The 21,463-nt window shown below is 51.0% G+C and overlaps 8 protein-coding genes across 8 annotated transcripts; 4 read left to right on the top strand and 4 right to left on the bottom strand.

The window, feature by feature from the left end:
• Window positions 1-373: 373 nt before the first annotated feature.
• MAA_03417 (uncharacterized protein) lies at window positions 374-709 on the bottom strand (the record flags this gene model as incomplete). The annotated part of the gene is made up of 1 exon (XM_007821415.1): window positions 374-709. The coding sequence occupies one exon, from the start codon at window positions 707-709 to the stop codon at window positions 374-376; it is 336 nt and encodes a 111-aa protein (XP_007819606.1).
• Window positions 710-1,027: 318 nt separating this feature from the next.
• MAA_03418 (ABC transporter) lies at window positions 1,028-5,512 on the top strand (the record flags this gene model as incomplete). The annotated part of the gene is made up of 4 exons (XM_007821416.2): window positions 1,028-1,234; window positions 1,300-4,217; window positions 4,276-4,815; window positions 4,885-5,512. The coding sequence occupies 4 exons, from the start codon at window positions 1,028-1,030 to the stop codon at window positions 5,510-5,512; spliced, it is 4,293 nt and encodes a 1,430-aa protein (XP_007819607.2).
• A 2,540-nt stretch (window positions 5,513-8,052) lies between these two features.
• On the top strand, window positions 8,053-9,591 carry MAA_03419 (uncharacterized protein; the record flags this gene model as incomplete). Its single annotated transcript, XM_007821417.1, has 1 exon — window positions 8,053-9,591. One exon carries the CDS (start codon window positions 8,053-8,055, stop codon window positions 9,589-9,591), a length of 1,539 nt encoding a protein of 512 aa, XP_007819608.1.
• Window positions 9,592-10,393: 802 nt separating this feature from the next.
• On the bottom strand, window positions 10,394-10,705 carry MAA_03420 (NADH-ubiquinone oxidoreductase B12 subunit family protein; the record flags this gene model as incomplete). The annotated part of the gene is made up of 2 exons (XM_007821418.1): window positions 10,394-10,547; window positions 10,650-10,705. 2 exons carry the CDS (start codon window positions 10,703-10,705, stop codon window positions 10,394-10,396), a joined length of 210 nt encoding a protein of 69 aa, XP_007819609.1.
• Window positions 10,706-11,764: 1,059 nt separating this feature from the next.
• Window positions 11,765-11,998, bottom strand: MAA_10983 (Histone H3; the record flags this gene model as incomplete). The annotated part of the gene is made up of 1 exon (XM_011412928.1): window positions 11,765-11,998. The coding sequence occupies one exon, from the start codon at window positions 11,996-11,998 to the stop codon at window positions 11,765-11,767; it is 234 nt and encodes a 77-aa protein (XP_011411230.1).
• Window positions 11,999-12,434: 436 nt separating this feature from the next.
• Window positions 12,435-13,971, top strand: MAA_03421 (CCR4-NOT transcription complex subunit 7; the record flags this gene model as incomplete). Its single annotated transcript, XM_007821419.1, has 2 exons — window positions 12,435-12,863; window positions 12,946-13,971. The coding sequence occupies 2 exons, from the start codon at window positions 12,435-12,437 to the stop codon at window positions 13,969-13,971; spliced, it is 1,455 nt and encodes a 484-aa protein (XP_007819610.1).
• Window positions 13,972-14,815: 844 nt separating this feature from the next.
• Window positions 14,816-16,151, bottom strand: MAA_03422 (LisH dimerization motif protein; the record flags this gene model as incomplete). The annotated part of the gene is made up of 3 exons (XM_007821420.1): window positions 14,816-15,442; window positions 15,501-16,040; window positions 16,101-16,151. The coding sequence occupies 3 exons, from the start codon at window positions 16,149-16,151 to the stop codon at window positions 14,816-14,818; spliced, it is 1,218 nt and encodes a 405-aa protein (XP_007819611.1).
• Window positions 16,152-19,487: 3,336 nt separating this feature from the next.
• MAA_03423 (Helix-loop-helix DNA-binding domain protein) lies at window positions 19,488-20,466 on the top strand (the record flags this gene model as incomplete). Its single annotated transcript, XM_007821421.1, has 2 exons — window positions 19,488-20,061; window positions 20,129-20,466. The coding sequence occupies 2 exons, from the start codon at window positions 19,488-19,490 to the stop codon at window positions 20,464-20,466; spliced, it is 912 nt and encodes a 303-aa protein (XP_007819612.1).
• Window positions 20,467-21,463: the final 997 nt, after the last annotated feature.

The raw sequence follows: 21,463 nt of genomic DNA, 5'->3' as shown, positions 1-21,463 counted from the left end.
ACTAGTGCTCCAAACAAAGGTCGTCCTGCATTCCAAGGCTGCATTGTTCTCGGATCAACCCGAGGACACGCACAAATCATTTTATCATTCAACGTTTATATTTGACCAAGATGATGGTGTTGATGACATGGAGCTGCACGTCTCTGTCCGACGTCAACATGTGGCCGCAAAGTTTGGTATGCTCATACGAACCCTTGTAGCTGTCGATGGCCATCTTCTCGTGGGGACCCATCAAGGCGCGATGCATCTTCTCCCACATGCATGTGCAGTGCAGCAGGTGGTATTCCCAATTGACGTATAGGCCCGCGTCCTCGCCCGTCATGATCCGCTGATGCGTCAGGGGTTGCCTGCGATTCGGATCCATGAACCATTCTCACCCGGTCAAGTGCTGCGACAGCTCGGCGTCGTAGCAGCGCTCCGGCAGCCAGCAGAACGAGATGACGTCCAAGTAGCAGCCCCGGGCCCGCGCCTCGGCCGGTGTCTCACCGCACAGCTTCTCCATGACCTGAGCCTGCTGAATTTGTCTTGATATGGCGGCTAGCTTGTTGATGGACAGCTTATGGGTGCCGAACCAGCCGACGAGGGCACCGAGCAGCGCGATGAGGCTCATGCCGAGAATCACAGGGGCAAGACGCGGGACGGAGTATCGGCCGCCTCCTCCAACTCGCTGAAAAACATCACGAAAGCGGTCCGGTATTGAATTCGTCATCGTCTTGGTAACCTAGTTGTCTATTGTCCCATGGCTGATTCACCTGCCTAAAATAGCTGCGAGGCTGCGCTGCGCTCATGTCCGGGAGGCGGCAGGGACGACAAGAAAAGGAACATGAACGTTGGACCAGACTCCAATGCCTGTCAGTACGTGGCGCCATCTGCCTGCCAAGCTCGATTCGCTTTGCTTCATGTGCACTGTTTGCCTGGCCGAGGGCCGGGTAGAACCTTATAAAGTCCGCCAACGTCAAAGCTGCCCAGACCGACACACTTCAAGAGTCTGATACGAGCCTCGTCAACGGCATAGACAGGTCGAATCATGTCGACATGCTTGGGTGATAACTCGATCGGCCCAGCTGTCGTGGGCTGTCGCGGCGACTTTGACTTCACCATCACTTTTGAGGAAACTATCTTGTCGATATTACCCTCGGCGTGCTTCATCGTCTTGGCAACGCCACGACTCTGGGTACTTTCTAAACGCCAAAACACCAAAGTGAAACGTCACGCGACCCAATGGCTGAAATCAGTAGGTCTACATCTCAAGTAGTTTGCAATGAATGGGTTGGCTAGGCAGCTAACCGGCATCCGAAGGCCTTCCTGGTTGCCCTTGTCGCCTTGAATCTGGCCATGCTAGCTCTGGCTGCTGCATGGCGGCCAAAGAATCCCGTCAACAACAAAGCAATCGCTGCAGGCGCCATGTCCAGCGTGGCGGCCCTGCAACTCCTGCTTCTCTCCAACGTTGAACACATGAAGAGCCAACGTCCCTCCATCCTCATCACTCTCTACCTTTCTCCAACGACCTTGTTTGATGTCGCTCGCACAAGGACATGGTGGCTCGAGTTTGGCGGGCGCTCATACACTGCCATCTTGACGGCCAAGACCGTCTTGCAGTTCACCGTTATTCTTGTGGAAACCATGCCCAAATGCCACTCGCTACGAGGCCATGAAACGCACGCGGATACAAGCCCTGAAGAAACCAGCGGCATGTTCTCGCTCGCCTTCTTCTACTGGCTTAACCCCTTGATTTACAAGGGCTCAAAGAAAATTCTCAAGCCGGATGATATGTATCCGCTTGACAGGCGCCTCTCGGTGAGCAACCCGCTCAATGGCTTTAACAACTTGTCCGGTCGCTCTTTGAAACCTGATTTAAGCAGCCTGGCGCTGCTCTTCCGCCTCGTGCAAACCGTAGGGCCATCACTTCTTCAGCCAGTCCCAGCACGGCTACTATTGATCGGGTTTTCATTTTGTCAACCGTTCTTCATTCAGCGGCTTACTAGTTTTCTCCAAGAAGATGCATCGTCCGTTGGGAGCATTGGCGTGGGGCTCATCGGGGCGAGTATCCTTATATACTCTGGATTGGCTTTATCCACGTCCATGTACTGGTATTGCCAGTACCGAGTCCTGACCAGGTTTCGCGCGACCCTTGGCCATATCATCTATGACAAGAGTCTCCAGCTACCCACAGTGGATGATGGCGTCTTGACTGTGATGAGCATGGACGTTAATCGCGTCTATGGGGGTCTTCACAACGTTCATGAGCTGTGGGCAAACACGATTGAGGTCACGCTCGCGGCATGGCTACTGCAGAGACAGATCGGGACTGCATTCGTGACACCAATTGTCATTGTGGGCATTTGCGTTGGCCTCACCGTTGCCGTTGGCAAGTTTGCCGCAAAGTACCAAGGCGACTGGTCACAGAAGACGCAGAACCGTGTGAAACTTACATCGAGCGTGATTGCACAAATCAAGGAGTTGGAGCTATCAGGCAGGAGCACACAGATAGCAGCTCTAATGCAGCGTCTTCGCGAAGATGAGCTAGACGCGGGGGCCAAATTTCGTCTCCTCGGCACCGTCTCAACTTGCGTCGCCTTTGGACCTATGCTGCTTGCCCCTGTTATCACATTTGCCTTCACTAGTATCGGCCGGGGTCTCGACACCTCGCAGGTTTACGCCTCGCTGTCGTACCTAACGCTACTTTCAAGCCCGCTCTCTCAGCTATTTCAGACAGTCCCATCAATGTTGGCGTCTACTGCGAGCTTCAAGAGAATCTACGACTTTCTTTCCAAGCCGAACCGAGCCGAATACCGAAGCACCCTCCATTCTGCGGGTGAAAAGGGGCCAGAGCAGGTCATCTCATTACGAGACGTCAGTTTTGGTTGGCAGGAAGACAAGTGGTCGCTAGTTAACCTCAACATTGCATTCTCTGACTCTCAGTTATCCATCGTCACAGGCCCCGTCGCGTCTGGAAAGTCAACGCTCTGTATGGGTATCTTGGGTGAAATTCCTTTCGTTCAGGGTACGGTCAGCGTTCGACCGACCTGTTTTGGGCAAATAGGCTTTTGCGGCCAAACCCCATTTCTTACTAATGATTCTATTCGCGCAAACATCGTTGGCCCTGACCAAAAGTTCCATGAACAGCGTTACAAGTCAGTCCTACAGGCGACTCTACTGGATGTGGACATTCGAAATATGTTGCAGCACGATGAGACGCTAGTTGGAAGCAACGGAATGAATCTTAGTGGTGGCCAGAAACAGCGAGTAGCCTTGGCTCGCGCCTTATATCTCGACGCAACTCTCTATGTTCTAGACGATACGCTCAGCGGCCTCGACACGCAAACGTCCAATGAGGTCACTCGGCGGCTTTTTGGGGCAGATGGCATCTTACGGACAAAAACAGTCATTTGGTGCACTCACTCAACTAAATACCTCTCGCTCGCGCAGCAGGTCATCGTTCTAGGAAAGGATGGCAAGGTGCAGAGTTGCGGTCCTTCCAACGCCGAGGCAACTGGCCTTGTTGAAGAGAGCATACTGGATACCGCAGAAAAACACGGCATTTCGTCCTCTAGCAGCTCAAATGGCGAACGGCCGGTGGTCAAGTCCACGGTCGAGGGAGACAATGGCAAGCGACTACTCCGAAGCCGGCATGATGGAAAGGTCTACACCCAGTATATCAAGGCTCTTAACCCCAGAATCTTGGTGTTAGCTCTTGTAACCGGAACCCTCTTCAGCTTTGGGTATAATTTTGGAACAGTTTGGGTAGGATTCTGGGCCAAAAACTCGTTCCATTGGCCCGATGATCAGTCTCAAGCATTGTACCTTGGCCTTCTCGCCCTCTTCCAAGTGTTCGGCCTTGTTAGTCTTGCCGGCTTTCTCGGTAGTACGCAGATGCAAATGCCCAGACAAGCAGGTTCTGAGCTCCACTTGAGGGCACTCAAGTGCTTATTTAGTCTGCCATTGACTTATTTTAGTTCTGTAGACAAGGGTACAACGACGAACCTTTTCTCGCAAGATATGGGCATGCTTGATAACCAACTCATATTTGCTATTTCCAATACTTTACTATCAGGATTCACAGTCATTGGGCAGCTAGTTGTCGTCGCTGTTGCAACGCCGTACATTGCCATCGGATACCCCTTTATCTTTGGAGTCCTGTACTTGCTCCAGAATTACTATCTCAAAACGTCAAGACAACTTCGATTGCTGGACCTCGAAGCGAGAAGTCCTTTGTAGTGAGTTGTTGCCTGTTTTGGCTAGTATTTTCACTTTAAGAGGCTAACAGTCCACAAGTTCTAGGTTCCAGGACGTTGTCGCAGGTTTAATTTCCATCCGAGCATTTCAGTGGATAAATCAATACCAGAAAGCATTTGACCTGTTCTTGAACCAGTCTTTACAGCCGGATTATCTGCTCGATCTTGCCCAGCAGTGGCTGACGCTGAATCTGAACCTGATTGTGGGCATCATCGCCGTTATAGTCACTTGCTTTGCCACACAAATTGTGGCATCATCTCATGCCGGACTTGTTGGCGCTAGCTTGGTGTCGCTCATGACGCTCAGCGAATTAGCATGCGCAACCGTGCGATCATGGGTTCAGTTGGAGACCTCTCTTGGTGCAGTGAAGCGCCTGCAGGATTTCGACGATAATCCTACTCGAGAGACTGACCAAGGTAGGGATCCTCCAGTGGATTGGCCAACATCGGGACAAATTACCATTGATGGCGTTTCGGCCGCTTATGGCAGCAAGACATCCGAGAACGCTTTGGTACTTCGTGGCATTCACCTCAGCGTCAGCGGTGGCGAGAAGGTTGCGATTATTGGCAGGACAGGAAGGTAAATATTTGCTTGAGCCACAGCTTCGTAACAAGAGTTCCTGGGATACTAATACCAACTTCCCTTTAGCGGAAAATCATCGCTTCTGCTCCTCCTTATGCGGCTGCTCCATGCTACTCCTGACACCTTGGACAAGATGACGATCGACGGGACTCAACTACAGCATTTGAACCGTCAGGCCCTGCGACAGAGGATCATCGCCGTTCCACAGGAAATGATGTTTCTGCCGGGCACGGAAACCTTCAGACAGCTTCTTGATCCCGATGGAAGCCTAAGCGACGAGCAGTGTAGGACCGCTATTGTCGAGGTTGGCCTAAATGATCTTGTCGAGGACTTGGGTGGCTTAGACGCTCTAATCTCTGAAGACAAATTAAGTCACGGACAGAAACAGCTCCTAAGTCTTGCTGTAGCTGTGGCAAGAAAGCTGTGCAGAGATCAAGCCGACATGTCGAGAGACACGGAGACAGAAAAGAGCAGCAGTAGAGGCATCTTGCTGCTTGACGAGGTGACAGCTAACGTGAATTTCGAAACAGAGGACAAGATGCTGGAAGTTATCTTTCGCGTCTTTGGCGACTACACTGTGCTAAATATCACGCACCGGCTCAGGTCTCTGCATCAATTTGACGCCGTGTACTCAATTTCGGGGGGCAAGATCAATGCCATCAAGGATGTTGAGATGCCATTCACGTATACTTGAAGATGGAAAAGCCAAGTAGATAATACCTAGTGCATTTGGGCGTGTCAGGCTGGTTGATGCGTAAAATGGTGCATGTCGCCAGCAACTACTAGTCACGGCGGCATCAAATCGTACTGCTTGCCTCTTGTATCATTGGTCCACTCGTAAAGGCCGATCCGTAAAAGTAAAGTGCACTGCACGCACTTGGGCAAAACGCAAACACAAGCATCAGCCACGACAAGCCCTCTTTCACTCACCATGGTACGAGTGGATATACTACTTAGGCAATGCAGCTGGTGGAAGATGCTGAGCCCAAACATTGTCTCTCCATTTGCGTGGTCACCAAGGTGATGTGAATCTGCGACATGTCGTTCTGTCTTTTTGGCTCCATAGCTGAATCCGTTGTGGTTTGGCCCCGTGTGGTTCGGCTGGCTCAAGACAAGCGCCAAAGCGACAGAAAGAGCAAACGTAAATACTACGAGAAGGCCTATTACGGCGACGAGCAGTTTGTACTTGGGTTCCCAAGCATACATGTAGTGCTTGCGTGGCCCATGAACACCATGCAAGATGCTGACTGAGTTGTCACTGTGTTCTCCCTCATTGGTCAATGGCACGTAGCTTGGATCGTTTTTTATTTTTTCATCCATTCTCATTTTCATCCGAATTTATTCCTCTTGTAGGAAACAAGGCTTCCAACCACATGCACACCAAGAAGGCATAGAAAAATTATGGCGGGCCTGTTCCATGGTGCTGTCGGCCATGAAAAGCTTGCCGCGCGGTAGGATGAGTATGAGTGCATTTCAGTCATCCAGCACCGCAAACTCTCTTTTGCTCAATGAGATTGCGGGCTCCGACATTGAGTAAGCTACGTTCCACGCTGAAGAACTGAAGGACTTGGGGTCCTCATAATTCATGACTTGCGCGCCAGCAATCGATCTGGAAGCGACTTGGATACTGTTGTCGGGAAACGGAAGGCAGGCACATGCCAATCACTTGGGCATCCATCTGAGAAAGTGTCGTATGCTGTTATTGGATAGTTTATTTCGGGACACTGCAGGCTAATTGTCCGTTGTGGCCAATTTAATGGAGTGCTTTGAAGTACTTGGAGGTATCCCCTATATTATATAAAAGCTCTACTTAAGTATATACTATAAGGGTATATTTAATATAAAGCTAGATTTTTAAGAATACATGTACTTACTAGTAAAGTTAGTAATAATTAAAGTCCTTATAAGAAGGCTTATTATAAATAGCTATATTATAATATACGAAACAAAGTCACCCGAGGTTACCAGTTGCCTACTTAAGTACCTATACTCAAGTACACGGGTATTGTGGGACTGGTGGCCTCACTGGAGCCCTCACATCAGCCGGTAGAGCCACAAACGGCCAGGGTTAGGTGGGACTTGCTGGGGACCCACGTCGCTTATCCACCTCTGCATGTGGTACTACTGCGTACATGTACAAATGCGGGTGTTTTCAATGTTGTTTGATCTGTTTGGGCTGGCAAGCAGGGCAGGCAGGGCTGCCTGGCAACTGACAACTGACAAGCTGCTCAAGTGGGCGAAGGGCTTGGCAAGAGTGACAACATTGAAGAGGAAAAGGTTGCTCGCTGCGACTCCAATTCACATGCTAGATAGTACGACCAGACGTACAAAGTGCTTTCCTTTCCATAACACTTTACCTTGCTTCTCCCATCTCTAACCCTTCCAAAGGGCTTCTTCAAGACCACATTGGCAGCCACTGCATATGTACTTTTACCTTGACCTCTGTCGACGGCCATTCCCATCCTTCCGTTCTGCCCGACCATCCTCTTACTGGCCGCATGGCCCTGCTGCATTCCACCCGCCCACGCACCACATGCCAACGTTGGGCTGAACTTCAAGAGAACGAGCAAGAAACACTGCCCAGCACTCCGACCTCGTCGTCTTCGACCTGACGTTGAATATCGCCATTGTCTACGGCTCTCTAGCCGATTCCCGCTAGCATAGCCTGTCTCCCTAGTTTTTATGTAAAGCTGGCTCCATTACCGCTGCATCCTTGATTCATGCAACGCCGCAAAGCGGGCTGGTTGTCGGTTTGCATTGTTTGGCTCCTCACCACCAAAACCAGAGCTCTACAATAACGAGCAAATACCCCTCCCAAACCCCCTTCACATCAGGGATCCGGTGTTTCATTCGAACAACAGCTGCCTCCACATCATCGATTCGTGTTGGGTCGCTCGTGGGGGCTCGCAGGAGACATTGACCATATCGGCAAGCTTCTTGACATTGTCGCCGCCTTGGGAAGTTGAACCGTCACCCCGCTGACCACCCGAGCTTGCGTCTTCATTCCTCACCTGCCGCCTCATTTTCTTCTCCTTACTCTCCTACTCTTGGCTCCCTTTTTGCATCAAAAAGTCCGCCTGTCCTCGGATTCAAATACTTTGACAGGCAACTTCGGACGACGTCGCATAATTGTGTAAGCCATCAGCTTGCACCCAGACCATCTCCACGTATTGAGACGCCAAAAAGGCCGGGGGCTACAGCATCGATTTAATACAAATCCCCACTTCCAACACCATGCAAACGTCTACATCCCCGGTCATTGACCAATCTTCCCCATGTCAAACCCCCGTCCAGGGGCAAGATGTGTTCTGCAACAGTCCTCTGAGCACCCTTCGATCTGCCGATTCATCTTCTTCTGCAGCCCTAACCAGTGTTGATAAGAGCTTGTTTCGTTCACCGTCTTTGCCCACAGCAGCCTCTACACGAAGACAAACTTGGCCCGAGCCAGCTTCTCCGACAAGGCAGTCTCCGCTGCGGAAGTCTACGGTCCCAGGAGACATACAAAGTTCGGACGAGGAGGTGTTTCCAGTTCCGGGCTCACCGTCTACGCTCGGTCATCTACGCAGAAATAGGGCTGCCATGTCTTTGACGGGTGACAGAAGGGGCAGAGAAGCACTGGACAGATCTCAGGCTCGGCCTGGCGCTTGGTGCATGAGACGACATAACAGGGTCGTTGAAGAGAGTCCAGCAGAAGATCAAACGGCATCATCTGAATCCACACCTACCAAATCACGAAGCTCTCCCACTGTTGCCGCCCTATCACCCGCAGCCAACATTGCTCGGCAAAAGCTCACTTCGCCTACTTCAACATCCCGGTTCTCCCTATTCAACATGGCCTCGACTTTGAAGGGTCTAGCATCCGCTCCAGTCTCGGTGCTCCAGGACGACGAGCTCATGAATATGGACATTGACGCAGCTCTATTTCCCGGCGGTTCACCGTCCGACGGCGAATCCTTCTCACCCGCCGCTTTCAAGAATTTACAAATGAACGCCTTCGGTCTGCTACGAAAATTCCAAGCAGCCTACCAACACAAGGCCATGGCATGCCAGGAACTCCATGCCGAGAAGGATGCCCAAGAAGAGGAGAAAATCGAAGCCGAGACCCGAGCTACTCATCTGAAGATGCAGTTGGAAGGCATGGCACAAAAAGCCGCAGAGACAGAAGCCATGATGCAAGCTCTGCTAGAGGAACTCGGTCGCGAAAAAAGACTTCGCGCAGAAGAAAAATGCACCAGAGAAGGCGGCATCTTATCTTCAGGCATGTCAACCATATCCGAGGATCTCGGTGTGGAAGACGATCAAAGGAAGAAATACCGCCGTCGAAGTGGCGGAACTACCAAATCTGACGAAGCGGGCTTCGACACTGACGATGAAAGTGTAGATGAAGTCAGTGTATTTTCGAGGTCGCGCAGTCCCACGCTGCCAGCTAGTATGTCTGACTCGCACGTCGTCTATGTCGACAACGGCAACCACAGCTCAATACCGCCGATACCGAAACCCACCATGCTGGAGCCGCCTCGTGCCACACGCCAATCCCAACCCCAAATGTCCACCTTTCAAAAGCTATTCAAGGGCATTTCTGGTGATCCTGGCAGGGATGGTGAGCGAGCTATTGTCCAAGCTTGTCAGAATTGTCAGGGCCAAGATGCCGGCATAGCTTGGGATACGGCTAGTTTGCTAAGGCATGAGAATATGGGTTTGAAGAAAAGAATCGGGGAGCTAGAGAATGCAGTTGACGAGGCACTTGATGCCGTCATGGGCCTACGGGTGTAACAAGCTTGCATGGAGACATGCGTTATTTTTTTATGTCGATAAAAATGCTCTCTGGACTAGGACCTAACCGAAGACGGTTCATCACGAGACTGGGTAGACTGGATGGAAAAGGCGTTTTATTTGTGTAACGCATGATGATAGATAGATGTGCATATACCCCATGATTAAGTGCAAATCAATCAGCTGTCCCGTATTCCTGATAACTTATGTGATTATCTTCTGATGGCTTACTTGATGGTGAATGCCTTTGGCATTATAAGCCTGTGGTTTGTGGCAATACAGCTTCTTGGTTCAAGAGCCAGATGTCCTATTCCACACTTCTAGTGTTACGAAGGGAGTTGTCCACTGGCAACGATCGACTGTTCCGATTGGAGCGAATTCCTTAAGCATCGATCGACTATTCGCACCGAAGCAGTGATGCGTCACGTATACCACAAGAGCACCATAAATGGTAGTCACTGGCTTTCTTCTTTTCCACCTCGCAGAATGGAGTTGCCGGAGCGTCGAACCTAAAATCTCCTGTAACCGGCAGTCTACTTCCACGCACAAGTCCCGTCTTGAAAACAGCAACACATCCAAGGCTGCTTTGCATCAATAATTCTATTGCCCAGCTTATACACAGCCTAAGCAAATCGTTCAACAAAGAAAAAAGCCAGCTCTTTTTTCCTGGCCGCTCGTATATGTACATATTTCCTCTTCTACATCCCCCAATCTTTCGGGTTGTACACATTCCCTCGTCTCACTCGGATTCGAATTCTCGCTTTTCCCCCCACAGCTCAGATCAACCTGCGCAATGGTATGTTTAATGGTGGGCCTCGCCGTGATGCTCGTCCTGCATGAAGAAATGCTCGTAGACGCAGTATCCGGCGAAAGCGACGGTGGCGGTGCCCAGACCAGGTAGGGAGCCCTTGAAGCGGTTGAAGCGCGAGAATGTGCCTGTATATCTCCACGCCTCACTGGAATTTCATCAAGTCAGTAATTGGTTTTTATAGTCGTTTGGGCTGCCGGAATTGCGACATTCGCTGGGTTCGTGGTGGGTGGGGGGGTTTGTAACGTACGCTCGTTCCCAGGGATCGTATCGCGGCTGGCCGGCGGCCTCTTTGAACGCTCGCATGTTGAAGCCGGTGATGTTGGCCTTGGACCCGCGGGCCGCTCGGAGTACTCTGTTTTGCCGGGCGTTAGCTATATTTACTTCGATGGAATGGCGTTGCACGCGGGGAGCTAGGGAGCCGTCGCCCGCGCGCTCGCACAGGCAGCAACTGCGCTGAGATCGTACCTGGTAGGAAGCATCGTTTCCGATTGAGCCGCCTACGACCAGTGGGTGACGGAATCGTTGTGGTGAAGAGAGTGCGTGGTGATCAAGGCTAGAGGTTATTCGCAGTCTGACACTATGGGGGTTGGTTTGCCGACTGCTTAGGATCCCACAGAATGGACGGCCGCTGATTCGTTACTGGCCGGAACAACGTAGTTGCTGGTGAAGCAGCGTCCTTCTGAGAAGAAACGACTTGGGCCCCACGTACCTGCCAGCTTGTGCAGAGATGGTGCACGGGCCACTTGCAATTGGGCAACACTCCAAGTGAACCCGAGTCGGTCTGAGCAGCCTGCCTTGCCTTGAATCGGAGGTCCCGTCGAGGTCTTCTTGAACTACACTCCGGCTTTTCAAGCATCACACGAAACGCAACCCACGCAGCTTTGCTAGCCTACGCACTGCACACCCCAAAATCGACGTGCGGCTACCTTTGCCCTTCGGCTCCCACAGTCTCACGGTACCCTTAACGCCCATCAAGCGAATCCAAAGGAACACACGCGTGCGAACCGAGTAGCTTCACTCTAATCCCTCGATATCTCTGGACCGATAGGACTTATTTTCAAATCAGAACAGCGGCGGTATATCTGCATCCCACTCTTTCACTGACGTGTTGCCGCGATTCGTTCAGGGTTCATCTTGTCTGGTGCCTGTCTCTGGTTGGTGCCTTGAATACGGTTAAGGCCGGAGAGTCCGTCGATTTCCCTCGGAACAGCTTCACCCGACACTTGCGCCTATACTCAATGAACCTTGATCAGCACCTTTAGGAAGTGCCGGTGCATCATCCATATCCTATTATCACCCGAGAAGTTTGGACGCAGGCGTGCAGGCGAGCAGAGGGAGAAGCAGGGCGACTACCTGGGGGGTTCAAACAGGAGCCTCTAAATCAGCTGCCACGAGAGTCGCAGCAGGAGAAGAAGCTGCAACAGCCACCATCGCGTCCACAACCTCCTCCCAACGCTCCTCGTTGTCCGCGGCATATGCGACAGCCTGTTGAACACCTACCCGCATAGCAAGCGCAACAGCGACAGCAGGGACGACGAATATCCCCATATACTCCCAGAGGCACTCGTCCACATTCACCCATACGTCCACTTCCATCTGGGGATCAAATTCGTTCGCAAATAATATCTCGACAAATCCAACTGCGACATCGAGTCATATCACAACCACAAACTCATATTTGTCCTTCACCGCCAAGGGGCCCCCCATCAACAGTCTTGCCGAGGTGGATTTCGCCGTTTATGAAGTGAAGAAGTGGGCCAAGTTCTACGAAACAAAGCGCAGCAGTCACTCACGGAATACTCGTCGAGGTCGATAGTGTAATCGTCCGCGACCACAACCTTTACATCGACAATCCCTTACTAACCGTTAGCCGTTTCCAAGAACAACGAGGACCAATCTGCTTCGACAAGAACATTTCCAACAACCTGTTGGTAATATACTCGCCACTGCTTGACAACCACTGCGGCGGAAACTGGCTTCACCCGGGGCTTCTATCAGCTTCAACCAGGCTTCTCCGCCACTCTCCTACCATATGCCACCACAGATCCGGGGCTTCGGCGCTGGTCCTGGCGTTGGTGGGCCTTTCCACCAACCCGGATTCCCTTCTCATGGACAGCCTCAAGGCGGCCCGATGGGTGGTAACCAATACCTGAATGCCAATGCTCAGATAAGCTCTTTTGCAGGAGCCAACGGCAGCGCCTTTGCAGGTCTCAATGGGTCAGGATTTGCTGACTCCGGCTTCGGCAGCCAGAGCGCTAGAATGGGCTTTGCGCATGGTCCCGCTGCCGGATTGCAACAACCTCAACATGGGGGGCAGTTGCAGCACGGTGTATTGATGGAGCATCCGACAATGAGAGCCCAAACTAATAAGGGAAGAATACGAGAGGTCTGGAAACATAATCTAGAGGAAGAAATGGCGGTATTGAGAGATATTGTAGACAAGTATCCGTACATTGCCATGGTAAGTCCTTATTACGCTTTATTTATGCCCACCCCACAACCAGCAATTCTACATTTTGAATGCTAACGCTACGAATCAACAGGATACAGAATTCCCCGGAGTTGTTGCCAGACCTATGGGCTCATTCAGAGGCAAAAGTGACTACCACTATCAATGTCTACGGACAAACGTCGACATGCTCAAGGTTATCCAAATTGGACTGACTCTGTTCAATGAGGATGGCGAGACCCCACCGGCAAGGCCCGGACCGGACCTGGGACTTGGACCAAAAGCAATGAAGGCGGCCAGCCAGGGGCCTTTCCCGTACTCGTGGCAATTCAACTTCAAGTTCTCTCTCAAGGACGACATGTATAATGAAAAGTCTATCGAGTCGCTGCAACAGGCTGGCATTGACTTTAGTCTTCTTGAACGAGATGGCATCGATCCCAAGGCATTTGCGGCACTTCTCATTCCTTCGGGATTAGTATGCTTTGACGAAGCTAGATGGATCTCTTTCCATGGAGGGTACGATTTTGGGTATCTCACAAAGCTGCTAATCTGTACACCGCTGCCCAACGACGAGGCCCAGTTTGACAGCAAGATGAAGCTGTATTTCCCGACGACGTACGATGTCAAGCACCTCATGAAGTATGCCATACGTCTACACACCCAAGGATTCCTCACGCCTAATGACCCAGCTGTAATTGACATCTTGAACAAATTCGAGCACAAGTCTGGCCTTGAGAATATTGCCGAGACCTTCAAAGTCAAACGAATTGGGTCAGCGCATCAGGCTGGGTCAGATTCTCTTCTTACTGGGAAAGTATTCTTCCAGATGCGAGATAGGATCTTCAATGGATCAATTCCTGAAGACCACATTGGTAGAGTCTGGGGTCTGGGGGTTCCCGAAGGTCCAATGGCCCCTATGATGCAGCAGGGTGGCAACGATCATGGCCAGAATGGCGGCACCCCAAGCACGCCCAACCAAGTACCCGCTAGCCTCATCAGCAGTCCTGCAGCTGCACAGAATCATAACTCCAATGGAGGTATGGCACACATGGGTCCTATGACTCCCGGGGGGGGTGGCGGCGTCTTTGGAAGCTTTGCCTTTGCCGGCAACAGCAGATAGGGTTCTGCACACGGATGCCAGCTGCCGCCTATGTCGTAAAGCGGAGGACCTAGTACGCACTCTTTTTCCTTGTATCAATGGGATTGGTCCCTTTTCTGCACAATTGTAGCAGATGTAGTTGTTGATAATGATTCTATCTCGATATTGATTGTTTCGCATGCATTTGGGTTTGGTCGGTCCGGTCAAGAGGTGCTTGACCATCTACCTCTTACTCTTTATTACATATTCAAGAGTTTCCGCTGTCTCCTGGATTTGCTCTCTCTGATCGGTCATTGACATGGAATTGTGGGTCGTTGTGTCTCGGTCGAAAAGCGTAAAGGAAGCAAAGTCAGGCATCCCTCGTTGATTCTAGGAGGTATCGAGCGGTTTACGGAAATACCTGGACTGGAGATTTCTGGGAGTTAAGGATGGTAACAGAGTCGGGCTGGCACACGGAGTAGATTGCAGCGAATAGCTGCCTTTGTCAAGTCGGGGTTGTCTATTGTCAAGGAAACTGGAATGACAAATGTGCCGGTTTGACCGGTCTACCGTCTATCCATAGTTTCCAAGCGATCATGTATTGTAGCGTCGTGCGTACACAAAGGGTCTGGAAGTCCCTTGGCACACTTTTTTTTCTCAACTAGTTGAGATGGAAAAAAGGGCTTGTAGCATTGGGTTGTGTGTCTTGAGCCATTCTGTGTTCTTGAAACGCTGTGACATAAATATAACAGGAAACACCATATAACCATAAGTTTCGCTTGCCCTTGTACGCCAAAACAAAAAAAGTCATGATCCATGCCAACAGTTCCCTAGTGTGTTATCCCTGTGTAATGACGTAGTGATTCCAAGCCGCAACAAAGACCACCTATGTAATGTACACCTTCTTCAACCCTTCAGCAGCAAACACCTCTCCAGTCTGGATATCCTTCACCAATGTGGGCGGTAACCCCGCTTTCTTCGCCTGATCCTGCAACCTCTGTGATCCGTACACTCTTCCGTTTGGCAAGAGCATCAAATCGTGCTCCACGTGGCTCTTGGTATGATGCGCATATGGTACATTTCTAGCTAGCTCGTTAAGCTCCGTTGAGCAAATGGGGCACACGCCGTGCCCGAGGGTTGAGGTGCCTTCTCCCTGGTGCGAGGCCGATGAGTGACATGCGGGCGTTTTCAGGGCAGACAGACCTGACGAGAGGGCGACGTGGAGGAGGGGAACAGACGGCAGCGCGAGGAGGTTGTTGTGTGCCTTGGTGAAGAGGTCTGCTAGCTCGGACCAGCGGGAGGGTTTATAGAAGTTGGAGTAGGCGGATGATGAGTGGCCGCCCGGGGGAAAGGCGAGGAGGCCGCATGCCTGGGAGACCTCCTTGGGATACGTCTTCCAGTAGGGAATCAGGTATTTCTTGGCGTGGGTGATGGCTTCAACGAGCTTGGGTTCGGATTGTGTACGGATCAGTTCGACGTATTGCTGAAGGCGTAGCATGAATTCGAGTTTGCTCTGTGATGTATGTGAGTTTCCATGACAGGGGATATTAAAGGCGTCGGTGTGGCCATACCTCCATCTTTCGCAGCTCCTTCTTGTTGTCGGTACACCAGGCTAGTGCTTCCGTGACGCTTCCATCCAGGAGCGCCTCTCGAATTCGACTCATGTTCACAAAGGTGTCGACATCGACTAGGTCTTGCATGTCCTTTTCTTCAGCTAGCTCGCTCGCGGTCTGGTTGAAGCCATGTCTTAGGAGGTAATCTGCTAGTAGGCGGTCCAGCCGTCGTCGACTCCATGCCTCGTACTTAACGTCGTCTACGCTGCGTATGGAGTATAGTTCGTCGAGGTGTGTGATGCGAGCGGCGGTTTGGTGGTGAAGTCGTGCCTCTTCGTCTGCGTACGTGGTGAGCTTCCGCTTGACTCCTCGCATTCGGGTGATCATGGTGTCAATGTTGCGGAGGACATCTTGCTGTGAGGCTCGGCCTGACACGGCAGCCGTCGCAGAGTCCTTGAGCAGGGTCTTGAGCGTGGATGTGTCCTTTTCGATTGTGAAATGAGCAGAGCGAAAGTTCTTGCGGAGAAGTTCGTGCGGGAGGCGTAGAAGAGGTTGGTCCTGTTATGCCGCCATGTGGTGTTAGCTGGTGGCTAGCAGCGTTCTCGATGTGCTACGAACCAAGAGGAGGTGCTCATTATGTTTGAGCGTGGATTGCTCGTGGTCGGCCATGATGGGCGTCTGGGAGAGTCTACTGCGGAGTATTCGAGATTTCCATTGATGAATCTAGGTTACAGGCCTCGGCGACAAAGATGTCGAGGTCGGGGGTTCGACGATGATGTGATGATGTCGACCGTCACCGTCAACCGATGGGGAGATGTCGGGTGCTTGTGGACCCCACAGGCTAGAAGCTCCTGCATCGGCTTCGGTGGCGAGCCGGACATGGAGGCTTACCCTGGACGTGAACATTGGCAGCGAAGGGTTTTGGAGCTGCTATTCAAAAATACACACGTTTTAATGCGGCGGTTTCCCTTTGGGTTGGTCTTTCTTCTTGACATGTCTTCATTTTCTGGCTTCTGGTCGTGTAGGGGTGGGATGCCAATGTGAAGGCTTACTTCAACGAGTAGCTAATATGCTTCATTGGCTAGCCTCCCCGACCAACTCAGACATGAACTCTTAAACACCGATTTTATTAAATTATTAAATAAAAAAAAAATAAAAAAAGGCTAGCTAATCACCGGAACCCACTAGTAGCACAATCAGGTAGCTGTACCTGGCTTAATTGACAGTAACGCGCAATACAAAACAACACTACACACATCGCGATGCGTTAAACCCACTAGCTTAAGAGGTGATTCATGACCTCACGCGCCGGCGAAAGCCTAGAACAAACTCTGCACGTCAGAGACGCAATGACGGTGACTCACGACCGCAAACACCGATTTTATTATACTGAAACGCAACATCAAAGACTAAAACATCGAGCCTGCATTGGCTGCTGCAGCCCGTTAAACTATTTCTATCTGTTGAATCACCGCACCTTGGCGGCATGGTATGGAGTGCTGGACTGTTTAGGGTTTGTTGACATGTCTGATGCCTAAATGCACCCATGGGCAGAGCGATCGAGACGAAATCGGTGAATACACCGGAAGATAAAGGTTTCGACGCTGCTTACCAATAATACTATGAAAATAGTATACCTGCGTACGATACAAGCTGCACTTTGATTCACCGGCTGGCACCCAACCAAGGCGGCCACACACCACCATCGTTGCTGTGTTACCGTTGTTGAGACATGCATCTATCGCTTTGATACTCCGTAAAAGCGCCATGGACAAACCATCGGATTGTAACACACATGATTCCCGAAATAGCGTGTTTTACACCGCGCTCTACCACCTACCGTCGAGTGATGTGCTGATAGCAATCTCTACATACTAGGTGGACCTTGAATGGCTTGGATCTCGAGCTGCGGCATCGACCTTGACCTGTCCCTAGCTCGCCAAGCTTCACGATACTCCGTACTAGTTGAAAGATGCAAGCCGGGAGGGGGTTGCACGGATTGGGCATTGGGCAGTGCCGTACCTGACAGGCAGCAACATGGAGGTCTATTGACATGGCTGCTTTCTTATTTGCCTGCCACATCAAACAGGAAAGACAAGCACGTCACGCTCACCCATGAGGGGCACGTGCAGTGAGGATTTGAGAGCCCAGCAAGCACAACAAATGGAATTACTATCGCGTTTCTTTCCCGGAACGGGTGTTCATGGCTGAGCACGGCTGCCGTCCTGTGATGTGACGAAGTTGGACACAAGGCCAACACTTGATAGCCGTGATTGCCCGTGACAGATGGTTGAGCTGGAGGAGGGGTACCTTCTCTAGTGCCCGTTCTCGAGCAGCCAGATATGGAATACAAGCGTAGGTAAAGGGCTTATATGCCAGACCCCAGTACTCCATATCTGAGCCCCCGCCTGCCAAAGTGCCTAGGTAAGTACCTTGAGAGCTTCCTTTACTTCCAAGGTTCGACAAGATGTTGCAAGCAGCCAAGCAGCTCTTTCTTCTTCTGTCTAGTCGTTGTGAGCAGCCAGGGCCCATTCGCCACGATTTCCTATTGGCTGTACTGTCCCCATTGTGTCAAACTATGCCAAGTGATTGGCTGACAGTTCTTAGTGCCTGAGGCAGGCAAGTCTACCCACCTGAGGCAAAGCGCCATCTGGCCGCCCTCATTATTCATCACCCAGCGTCTCCTGCTGCACGTGTTCCACATCCTTCTCCGCCGCGTGACCCAGCAAGTCGACCAGCCGCCCGCTCACCCACCCACTCTTGCCTGTTCGCCAGACGAGCGAACGAGTGAGCGACCCAAACTCGAAGCACCACCCCGGCCATGCCTTGCCTCGCCCTTCCTGAGCTCTCTCTGATCCTCTGGTCCCAAGCGCGACCTGCTCAACCTGGTCCTACTCGGATTATCGCCCCTTGTAACTAGAAGCATAAGAATCTCATCTTAGAACTACCACTTCACCTCGGGTATTATCCCGTCGCCCATTTCAGTTCTTCGCATTTTATTTTGCCTTGCGGTACGATTACGCTTTGTGTCTTTGTGTCTTTGTGCAATCAAGCTGCGGGTCGGCCGCGACTTACAGTTTCGACGCCCGGTCGGCGCGATATCACGAGATTTTGACCAAAACACGTGAGTTGGAAAACCCGTGATCTGGCAGTCTCCAGAGCACATGATCTGCGAGGTATGTCTGTTCTATGCGCCTGCTCGTGCCTGTTCACAAAGTCGATTTGATGGTTTTCGTGGTGTTTTTGATGAAAATCTCGGTTCTCTGAGTCGTTTCGGCGAGGCAGACACGTTGCGAGGGAATTTTACTCACCGTCGCCACCATCCTCCTTGGCCATGAGTTCCGTCTCACCGTCGTGCCAAATCGTCTAGTGACGACTTACATGCATCGTGAGATGACGGAGATGCGGCTGATAACAGCTGCGACGTATTGACAATCGCTCGACGATGTGCAACGATGCGGATTGTTGTCCAATGTCGTCGCAACGCATCGTCACTGCGGTTGTGAGGAACAGGACGAGTGCGACTTCTTACCCGTCGCGATCTCATGACCTTTCTTTGCGTGACTACGTCTCATATGACACACACCCTTCCTCTCAATACATACCGCGTTTGGCGCCAAAATAGGAGCGAACGACATGAACAATTCATTTCTGTCAAGCAAGCGCTTCATCCATCCATTTCCTTTTGTTTCTTTAGCGCTCTTCGATTCGAATAGCCCTGATTGCCCTTCGTCTCTCATCTCATCAAGAATTGACACGGAGCGAGGCGAAGGCTTGTTGTTGCCTATAGAATCGACAACGGAGATGGCCCTACTCATCATAGTCCAAATTGAGCTGTCTGCCTCCTCGTCATGTTGAACGCCATGATTCATCTCTGCTTGGTGAACACATGCTAACCTTTTCTTATGCAACAGTTCGGAGGCCCTTGACTCAAACAGCCCGCAACGCTGATTACCGCAAGGGCCCAGGCCTTCAATCTACACCATCGTCGGCCTTTTCGACATCATGTCCGATTCGGTTGCTACTGAACAAGCTGATTTGTCCAGTCTCACCAGCTCTCCTGGCTCTAAGAGAAAGCGTGAACTGGACAGTCCCGGCTCCCAACGTGCTAAGCGCGCTGCTCCTCCTGCAGCCATGACAGCTGAAACCGCTGCCTTCATCGAGAATGCCATTGAGGCAACCCACGCCGCTGCGGCGAATGGCGTGAACGTCGCCGACTTCAATGCCTTGCAGCAGGCCGCGGCTGCTGACCACACTGATGCGTCTGATCCTTCGAATGCTACTAGCACGGCCCAGGCAGCACTCGGCATGTATCCTACTCTTCATGTCCCTCCTTCGACAGAGGAGCAGTTTGCGGCTCAGGCAGCCGCCGAGGGCGATCATCACTCCGAAGCGGCATTCAATGCTGAAATTGCCCAGCCAGATATGATGGATCCCTCCGCAGTTACCCAACAACCCCCGGCAAACGGAAGCCAGCCTCCGGCTCATCGATATTCTACATCATCGGCCCCGTCGAACCCCAAGCCTACTGTGGGCTCTGAGGAATGGCATAAGATGCGAAAGGACAATCACAAAGAAGGTAAGTGGTGCACCCTGGATATTCTTCTGAACGCTCAAGCTAGATCTCTGGCTAACCATCTTCAAAGTTGAACGAAGACGGCGGGAGACTATCAATGAAGGCATCAATGAGTTGGCCAAAATTGTTCCAGGTTGTGAGAAGAACAAGGGATCAATCCTGCAACGTGCGGTCAGCTTTATTTCGCAACTCAAGGAAAACGAACAGCAGAATATTGAAAAGTGGACTCTGGAGAAGCTTCTCACTGAACAGGCCATTACTGAGCTGAGTGCTTCCAATGACAAGCTCAAGCAAGAATGCGAACGGCTGTATAGAGAACTGGAGACTTGGAAGCGCGTGGCGCAGAATGCTGGCTTGGAGCCTCCTCAGCCAAAGGAAGAGCCTAATACAGGAGCATCATCAAGCTAGATGCCGGGCGCAGAGGACCCATAGTATATTCTTAATACAAATATATGGAAATAAATACCCTTAATTAATTAATTTTCGGTTATTCAGAGCCAGACGGGGAATCCACGTTCAAGGGAGCTGAGGAAGAAGCATCCTTAATTATGGCTGACATGATCTCTCCGGAGCTCAAGGAGGAGTTGAGCCCCCTTTGAATGTGCGCAGGTCCAATTGATGTATCCGACCCACCTTTGTATGATACTTAAAGGTACCTTTTTTAATGAAGTAAACAGTAAGTATAGTATAGTATCTATTTGTATCTTAAAAGATATTAGGTATGTACTTATTTTCCTAGCTAATTTCCAAGTAGGTCTATGTATCTTTTTTTTATCAGCTTTTATCATTGGCCAGAACCCTGGTCCGCTACCCCAATTGGACCTGCGCACATTCAAAGGGAGCAATATTGAGTCACGAAATAAAGAAAGCAGCCAATTTAGTTGTGTCTAGCGCAAAGCAATCCCGGCTTAAGGAGAAGACGAATGACACAGGAACAGCGGGAACCGAACAAAGAACATGTCTACTATCACAACAGACCAGGGGTAGATGCCGACTTGGAGTGGAACGAGACTCGCCGTTAGAGGAACATTGTCACCGTGGATAAATTGTCTAAAGTTGAAGAGTTTGTATGAAACAAGCCGGTTGCTTAGCTTGGAAACTTGATATATAAGTTCAAGGGTGATGTCGACAAAACGAGGTATTGGAGTATATTCTGTCTTTTCTTATTTCGAGGGATATCTACTTGGAGAGGACCGGTGACTTGGATAATTATCAGTATGTAGGACCATTAACCTTCTAGTTGGTAATCGCATATCACGAAAAGGATATAATTTTAGCGTCTGCAGTATTCCCTGTCTATCCTACTTGTAGGGTTCTTCCATGAACTACGTTGCCTATTTTCCGAAACGAGATCCTTGCTATGCATTACACCTGAAAAGAGTGTGCCTGCTCAGCAATGTTTCCA

This window comes from Metarhizium robertsii, assembly GCF_000187425.2.
Source record: "Metarhizium robertsii ARSEF 23 chromosome Unknown MAA_Scf_3, whole genome shotgun sequence".
Classification (NCBI taxonomy): domain Eukaryota; kingdom Fungi; phylum Ascomycota; class Sordariomycetes; order Hypocreales; family Clavicipitaceae; genus Metarhizium; species Metarhizium robertsii.
This window is presented reverse-complemented; position numbering and strand designations above follow the sequence as displayed.